At 40.9% G+C, this 9,432-nt stretch overlaps 1 gene segment (V, D, J or C); it reads left to right on the top strand.

Annotated features, from left to right (window-relative positions):
• The first annotated feature begins 2,920 nt into the window (after window positions 1–2,920).
• LOC109914948 overlaps window positions 2,921–9,432 on the top strand; it is a 23,176-nt gene continuing 16,664 nt past the window's right edge. The window contains 3 exon segments of the V gene segment in view: window positions 2,921–3,002; window positions 3,089–3,412; window positions 4,573–4,707. Of these exon segments, the coding sequence occupies window positions 2,942–3,002; window positions 3,089–3,412; window positions 4,573–4,707 (520 nt within the window).

The raw sequence follows: 9,432 nt of genomic DNA on the forward strand, positions 1-9,432 counted from the left end.
TAAAACTGACAAGATCACCGAACTAACAATCAGCACAATTCCCTTCTCCGAAAGTGCCATGTATCACTGTGCCCTGCAACCTACACTGATGCAGACATATCGCGGATTCCCCACAAAAGCCTACCATGACAGCTTCCGTTAGTGCTCACCGGAGGGCGCCCTCACATCAACAAAAAGAATTCACTCTGAACAATGACACAACCGCAAAATTTGCTAAAAGTTTATGAAGCACATAACGCTAAAGAAGAGCAGTCGAGGTTCGCATGTATAATTAGTCTCTGTTAATTCTGTTCATACTACTAATTAGCTTTCTAAATCGTCTTATGATATTTGTTGCTTTTCGATTCCGATCCCTCTCTAGTTGAAAGCTATCAATCCTCTCTCCACGCTACGCACAAAATTGTAAAAACTTCCTTCGCACAGAACTAATATGACTTCACACTAAGCAGTTTCACCTCAGTGAAAATCTATCCTCCCCTGGCAGTGGGTACCGAGTTTTTTCGTAGTGAATAGTCTCGAGCTTCCTGGTTGTTGCTGGATCTGCATACTTCCAGGTAAATGGAGAGTATTCTAATACATTTCTGAGCTCTGTCCTGCAGACGGTGACAGGCTTCAGGGAGACAAGAAGTGAGTTACTTGCTAATTCCTATGTTCTGGACTGCTGGTATAATCACAATTATGTGGCTGCTCCAGTGTCTGCGGAAAGGAAACCCCCGGGATGTTGAAAGTGCTGTTTCAGCGAGGCAGTGGTATTGCAATTCAGCGATAATAGTTGGACTGTCTTTTGTTGAAGACGGTAATGTAAACGTTGCTTTAAACTATTCGAGGCAGGTTTGAATGCTATTCAGGTCTTGCTGCATTTGCACACAAAATCTGCTAAATATTGTACAACCATCATCAAACAGGCGGACTTCTTAGAACCCAGGTCATAACAATACAGTCAGCTCCCAAGTAAGGCTCCAAGCTCTCGAAGGCTCACAGGGTCTGAGAGCGGGGCCTCTTTGCCGACATGAGCCCAGTCAAGAAGCAACACTGAGGTCAGTACTTTCAGTCCCTAGCCAAAGTGGGAGAGAGTCTCATTGATGAAGTCGGTGAAAATAATGGGTTCTTAGCACTTGTTCGAGTAACTCCTGCAAAGACGTCCTCGGGCTGAGATGACTGACCTCCAACAAACACTAGCTATTTCATCTGTCCTAGGTAAAACTTCAAACATCTGAGAGCTTAACCGATTTTATTTGACACATTATACAAGGTGAAGTTTCACTAACAAAGATATATCCTGTAATGCCAGCTGTCAGCTGCGACACAGTTAAAATGACAGTTCTGTAAATTGTCGTCACAGAAAATGTGCTGCAGTACTATCCAGTGCGATGCAGTCTTTTAAACATTGACTTTAAGTTTCTTCACAAATATTGCGGAATGATTTTGGCTGGATTATTTTTCCATCAAATAATTCTCACTGTTATTGCATTGATTGTGTTGTTACCACGACTGATGTAATTAAAAGATGAAGTTTTGCTTTATGTATAAATTCTGAGATCACTTGTCTCCGTTCTCTGGTGGCTATGTTACTGACATAATATGTACTCATTTACACTGATCAGATAGATTTCACATTCATAATTCCAGCCTGGATTCCGCAAATCACGAGTAGTGCATATTTTGCTGCTTGTGCTTGTGTTCCTCAGCAATGTTACTTTTACAAACATTAATCATCAACTGATTATCGAACACAAAGAAAACAGGCTAGGCACTGAGAAAATGTTCCATTACAATTACGTATCAGACGCCGTCAGGTGCACCAGAGGAATGATACGAAATAAATCTCCATCCACAACCACCCTTTCCCAAAGTAAAAATGCACCAATTAAGAACAGAATACATTCTCCTGTACTGTTCCATAGAATTTCCATAGAATCCCTACAGTATGGAAACAGGACCTTCGGTCCAATAAGTCCAACCCTCAGAGCGTCCCACCCAGACCAATCCCCCATAACCCACATAAACTACACATCCCTGAACACATTGGGCAATTTAGCATCGCCAATCCACCTAGGCAGCACATCTTTGGATTGTGGGAGGAAACCGGAGCACCCAGAGGAAACCTACGCAGACAAGGGGAGAATGTGCACATTCCACACAGACAGTCGCCCAAGGTGGAATCGAACCCGGGTTCCTGGCGCTGGCAGCAGTGCTAATCACTGAGCCACCGTACTTGCCTCCTGTTCCATCGAAAATGTCATGTCATGGAATATACAGCAGGAAGCAGCTACATGATAAATTTCCTCTCGACTGAGGCTGAGTCTGGACAAAATGTACAGAGAATGAAACTGAACGCAAGTATGGTCCAAGTGGGCTTTCTCTCCTTCTGACTAATCCCTGCGGTGTTGGAAATGTGCCATTTCGCGGTTAATTCAAACCAAGATAGAATTGAGACATTTCCACACCCAGTGGCAAAACGACAGCAACATTGTGTAATGACTGACATGAAACACGAAACAACCTGAGCGGATTTGACACTGCAGATTTTGCGAAGATGTTTCCACTTCTTGGAGAATCTGAAACTTTGGGACAAGTTTCAAGACATCACCAATCTCAGGGACCTCAGGTCACTGACCTGAGAGACGTCGTACCGAGTCCTGAATCCGACAGTGATTGGTTAACTGGTAAGATCAGAAGTGAGAAATCAACCAATCACATCACGGTGGAACGTCCCTCAATTGCCCAATAACTGAGGGCTGTCCGTGGTCTGAGCTCAATCTTTCATATAAGACTAAAACTGTCGGGGTCATTTGGTGTTCTGGTGTTGTCCATACCTCATAGCCAGAAGGCCCTGGGTTTAAGTCCCGTACAACAGGTGTGTCATAAGATTTCTGAACAGATTAATCAGAAAATGTTAAAACAAAGTTCCAATTTTTTTTTTTTTTTTTAGTTTGATCAGATGGAAACTGATGTCATGTGTTCCCTGAGAACATTACTGATAATCATGATTCTTCTGCATGGTGAGTCTGAACTAAAACCATCACTAAGTATTCTTTCGGTTACATTTACTCACATACTTGTAACAACTTTCCCGTATTTGTTACAGGAACGAGTAGTCAAGATTCAGTTTCCCAGAGCCCACCTCAATTATCGGTTGAGGAAGAACAAACGGTAATGTTGAACTGTAGTTACAACTCGTCGGGTGGTGCTACTCTCTTCTGGTACGTCCAATATCCCGGGGAAGCTCCGAGATATTTACTGAAGAGGTACAAGGATGAAGAGGGGGATAGCTCACCAGATTTCCGTAACCGGTTTTCTGCCAATTTGGACAAAGTCAAAAAAGTGGTCCCTTTGAGAATTAATGAAACCCGTCTGTCTGACTCAGCCATCTATCACTGTGCACTGAGCTCCACACTGATACAGAGACCCAGTCAGCCCGTACAAAAACCGAAAAGACATTCTCACCTCCCTTCTCTGTATCAGATCTGTAACTTTTACTATGAATTGTTAATATGATCAAAATCACAGTACAAAGAGCACATCACCTTTTGGAACTCTTTCGATGGTGCAGAATGCAGGACATTCAACATAAACTGCCTGCTTAAAGCAGCTGCGAGTTTTATTCATGGTCAGCGAGCAACTCGTTTCATAGAAAGTTCTGGTAGTGGTACCATAACAGTTTACCATTACCCATAAGTAACTGAAATCAAAGATTAGCTGCATTGAAAGAAAACACATGATAGACACTTTTATTTTGCACAGAGGTTTCGTGTGTGGAATGAATTGCCAGATGAAGTGATCGATACGGGTACAGTAACAACGTTTAAAAGACATTTGGTTAAATACATGATCTTAAAAAAAAAGGTTAAGAGGGATATCGGCCCAGCACATGCAGGTGGGATTAGTTTAGTTTCGGATTACGATCGACATAGACTGGTTGAACCGAAGGTCTGTTTTCGTGCTATATGACTCGATTACTCGAATTGAAGAAAATAGCAGTTTCGTTATTATTAACTACCCCAAAGAGTCTTCGTTGTTCAGTCAAGTTCATTTCATACCAATATTGATAGATCAATGGATGCTAAAGGTAATAATTATGGAAAAAATGGAAAGCTTGTGAGAAATATACGAACTTCACTGAGTGGAACGGCAAGTTCGGTGGACTAAATTACCTTCTCCAGCTCTTGTTTTCAATGTTGTTTTGACAATAGATCTGACGTAGTGGACTGGAGAACAAAGCAACTGTTGATTGGAGGTACATTTGCGAATCTGTCAGAAATAATCCAATTGGCAGCGAGACGGGATATGACTCAACATCAGCTCTGAGATGAAACAATTCAGCTTCATCTCCCTCTGTGCAACTCTGCCATCAGTTCTGCACACATGTCAACCCTTATTAGTTACTCATTCCTCACTGCTGCAGCCGTTTTAACTGGTAAGTTCTCAAGTTGAAAAATGCTCACCTTTCATCGATACTCACTTTAACTGCATTTCTCTCTATTTTCAACAAATTCCCTGACCTTGATCGTATTGATTAGAATAAAACGAGGATGCAAGCCTTAATATCCGTTTCTTTCTGTTTTTATGTAGATGTTAAGCGTGCAGACTCGGTCTCACAGGAGCAGACTATTGTGATACAGTTTGAAGGAGATTCGGTGACCATTAATCTCAGCTATTCTGCCAGAGCTGACAAGTATTGCTTACAATTGTATCGTCAAGACATCGGTAAATCCCCTACATTCCTTATCTACATCCATACCTACGGCGATGTTTTCAGGCCAAAATGGCGTTGGCATTAGGTTTTCTGCATTTCTGGACATTTCGAAAACTGAGGAGAATTTCACCATTGGTGAGCTGCGGCTGTCTGACTGCAGTCCACTACTGCGGGCGGAGAAACACTTTAGAGACAAAAACCAAAATGAACCTTGTATTAAAACATTGTTGCAACGGTCGGAAAGTGAGAAAACTCAGGACAAACTTCGATTTTATGAATATTACCAAAATGTACTGAATTCATATCAATCCAGATCGTTGGTAAACCAGGAGCCACAGATGCAACATTGGGGAAAGTGACTTCTGATCCCTTAAGATAGCATACATGCTGAATACAAATTGAAAGGGGTGATTAGAGAATGTGTTCCATTTTGTAAATTAGATGTATTAGGACAGCAATTCTACCCGAATTATCTGGCATGGTTATTCAGCCGTTCACAACGGCACACTAAACAAAGTTCTGTTGGCTGTACGAATGATGTATGATGAAGATTGATGCCAAAACCACTGGTTAAATTCCACACCGGCTAAAGCCACAATGAAGGTCTGGCTTTCTCAACTTCTCCCGTAACCTGAGGCATGGTGACCCCCAGGTGAAAAACCACTAGTAGTCTCTCGAAGGAGAGAAGAGCCCTGTGGTTCTCCAGGACTGTGCTGACTACTTTATTTACATAAGAGTTAAATGGAGAAGCAGGTGAAAAGTATCATGGAATGCTCCGGACAAGGAGAACAAAGAGTTTGCTTTTATATGGAGTTGTATTTAATGGTTTCAGATTACTCAAAGTGTTTCTATTATTTTGTCGCAAACATGATCATACAGTTTTCACTTTCGAATTTCTGTACAGTGTGGCTATTTGATAATCTGTTTTGGTACCCTGAACACACCACAAATATCCCAATTCAATGTTTTTTTTTTCTATTCCTCCGTGGTCACCAGTCCCTTATCCTGCTTTTGAGTATCCCCTTTCCCCCCTTTAGATCATGAATCTTTACTTCTTGATGTGTGCAAGTGCCCTTATCATTGAACGGTATTCAATCAGATTATTTTAATTATGCGGATATTACTCAACTGGCGAGCTGCTCAATACTGATATTTCAAAGCAAAACATATTTACAACTTTGCTCTGAATTTAATTTCAAAACAACGATAAATGGTATGGCTGCTTCTAGAACAGCTGCGGAAATTCTTAGAAATTCCCAAAAAACGCAGTCATTTCCTCCCTCAGACAGTTAATACAATCATCAAAATCAGTGTAAGATGTGAACGATTTCACATGTTGTTGTTTTGGATTGTGCTTGGTCTTTGCACGCACAGCTAAGTATCTGACCTGCTGTTACAAAGACGTCCGAACGGACAGCAGCTGTGACACAGAAACTTGCAGCAGTTATTGCAGAAGGTTTTTATTTTCTCTCTCTCATTTACATCTTTATGAGGCTAAATTGGACAGTAATAGATCGCGGTATCAGACAGCTGCAACTCTGAGGTAGTCAATTGGTACAACTTGTCTGATTGCTGGACTGTGTCAGAAAACCTGGTCTGAGTGAAATATGCTTTAAATGCGTCTCCGTCACTTGTGTTCCTCCGGAGTATGAACTCCGGCTGTCTTCCTGGATATTGATATGATAAGTAATAGCGTTGGCAGTTTAGATGCATTTTAAAGCGACGTCTTTTCCCTCTGCCTGTGTGAGCAAGGAATCCCACAGTGTAAAGAGTTTCCATTGCTCAGATCTGAAATGTGTGGTTGAAAAAAATAGATTAAATATTGAATTGATGGTGAGAGTTCACAGTCACCCATCCAGAAAACAAAAAAAAAAAAAAAGGTACGAATTGGAGCACAAAGAAAATTGCTTTTGGCCACCAGGCCCATTTGTGTGTGTGTAAGCATTCCCCACTTCCTGTCATACTAACAGCAAATCCTTCCATCCATTTCGTTCTCATGGGTATATCGAGATTACGTTTCAACGTCTCTTTGCAGTTCTCCTTAACTCCTCCTTGGGCTGCTGAAACCACATTTGACGAAAACTCTGGCTGAAGATGTTTCTTCTGAATTCCTTATTTGATCTATTCGGGAACAAAAATCTGTAACCTTCTTAAGGGAAACATCCTCTCTAGGTCTACCTCGTCATTCTTTTTATCATTTTAAAGATATAAACCAGATAACACATTTGTTTTCTCATCAGCAGAAAAAAAGAATGGGGCACAAACATGGATTCCGAGTTGATGTTATTTTCAATGCTGGTTGATCGCTGGAAAAAGCTTTTTGATTCTGTTCGGTGTCATAATACTCCTTCTGTAAGAAACTGCTCACAATATCTCAAGTATATCCCAAAAACAGGCCAAATCCACGTTTAACGCGAATACTTTGATTTTGTTTCAAATTTATTCACCAAGAAAGTAAATCCGAAGTAAAATATTAAACTTCTTACCGACAATGAAGTTCACGTATATCAGAGTGGGAATGAAGAGTTGCATCACTCCGGGATTCGAGAGGCCTTTATGTACCTTGGTAACCGGTAGACCATTGAGCAACAAAAAACTGCAAGAATTGGCTGACGTTCTTTTGATGTCACCTCCTGAAGAAAATAAAATAGAATGAGCTCAGATCATTGCACCAGATTGGTCTGATGCCAGTTCGGTAACCACAAAGCCTGTGTTTATTATGGAGAACTGCAATATTGCGAACACATTCTACTGACCAGAGAGAAAGCCTAGTAAATATAGACAGATTGTTTCTATCTGAGTTGAAAAACAATAAGATCTCTAACTGAGATACAGCTAGGTAACCAACTGACCTGAGCAACAGTTCACTCTCTAATTGACATTAAAGACGTTGGATCTCCAGTTAATGAGAGAGCCAGGTTGCTCTCTACTTACTTGACAGACATATTGTTCCTTTATTGAACTGATAGATGGTTTGATGTCTTATTGTCAAAACTGTTTTTACTTGTAGGAATTTCGATAGTCCAAGAAACAAAATAAAATGAATTGAGCGGGAAAAATAAAACAGCTTGTTTTATGCTTTGGATCTTATTATACTCTATAAATCTCAATTTCGGAGGACAATGGAAGTACAATCAGTGTTAACTTTCAGAAAAGTATTAAAAATGTTCATATAATGGCATGATATCTGCACAGTTACAGAATGTGGAAAAATGCTATGTGAATGGAACTAATTACTCCACTCTTTCAGTGAGCAGGCACAAATAAAATGTTACAATGGCCTCAATCTCTATTACATGTGTCTATGATTCTTGATTATTTATTCCCTCTCCAACTATTTGCTCCTCAGTGACTCTGTTACTAAGGGAACACGTTGGCCACAGGTGTCTCAAAATCCAATAGCCCCGGATATAGCTGAACGGCGCCACAAACTTTCTGTTCTCATACATAGCAGCAATTTCATTCAGGGCCATGCCTGTTGCAGTCTTGCATTCAGTTCCGTTTGTTGCTTTGACTCCGGCCCAATATCTCTGCTCTGTGTTACTTGAGAGATTGTTGCAACGATCACTGTTTCTTATTGAGTGGAGCCATGATGTGCCAGTGTTGGACTGAGGTAGACAAGGTCATAAAATGCACGACACCAGGTTACAGTCCAAGTGGCTTATTTGAAATCACAAGCGTTCTAAGCGCTGCTCCTTCATCAGTTGAAGCGAAGAGAAGTACACAGGCACAGAGTAATCAAAATATTGTACGAAAGGTGAGTGGAGTGTTGACAGACTGAATAAGTCTCTGCAGGTGATAAAAAAAAAGTGTCAGTAGGTGTGAGTAAAGTGTCAACAGCTGAAAACAAGTGAAGGGATAAATTATAATCCGATTAATTAAAACAGAAAGTTAACTTCAAAATAATTTAAAATTAGGTGGTGCTGAAGACTAATGAAATGACTGGAATAACATGATAGGTATAAAGGTCGCATGTCGAGGGTCTAACCGAAGTAACAAGTAATCTAAAACTGTGAAAATTAATTAAGATAAATAGATCATAACAAGTTATCAAGGTGATGGTGTCAGAACAGAGCAGTAAGGAAGATTTCACAGATACAGAACAGTATGGTGCGGTTACATGAAGAGTGGCATGAACACAAACTCGCGGTTGAGGCTGTCTTCACTCGTACAAAACTTTGCATCTGTTTCTGCTAAGCAATTCTGCGTTGTTGTGTACATCAAAAGCGACCTTGGATGAAGCTTACTAGAAGATCAGACGCTAATAGTCCATGACCATTGAAGAATCCCCTGACTGGTGGATGGGGGTGGGGGGACATTCGGTCTGTTGATTGCTGTGCAGTGTCCATTCATCTGTTGGCATAGTGTCTGCATGCTGTTGCCAATATACCATTCCTCAGGGCATCCTTGCCTGCAGAGTATGTCTTATTAGACAACATTGACCAAGTCACATGAGTATCTGCCGTGTATGTGATGGCTGCTGTTGCCATGTGTGATAGCCGAATCCATTTCCACTATCTGTGAAATAATTTTGAAAAATGGAGACAGAACTTTATTTGTCGCCATTTCTTCTGTAAGACTGAACCATTTGTCCTAAAAGCCTAAAAGCCAGATCGGTGAGTTTCTATTCACTGACAGACAGTTCACTCCCTCCCAATTTCATAGCACCACTGGTGACACAAGGCAGTGAGGTGACAGCAGCCTGTGACAAGGCAGCAGATTAAAATATCCACCTT

The sequence above is a fragment of the Rhincodon typus genome, chromosome 42 (genome assembly GCF_021869965.1).
Source record: "Rhincodon typus isolate 14 chromosome 42, sRhiTyp1.1, whole genome shotgun sequence".
In the NCBI taxonomy this organism is placed as follows: domain Eukaryota; kingdom Metazoa; phylum Chordata; class Chondrichthyes; order Orectolobiformes; family Rhincodontidae; genus Rhincodon; species Rhincodon typus.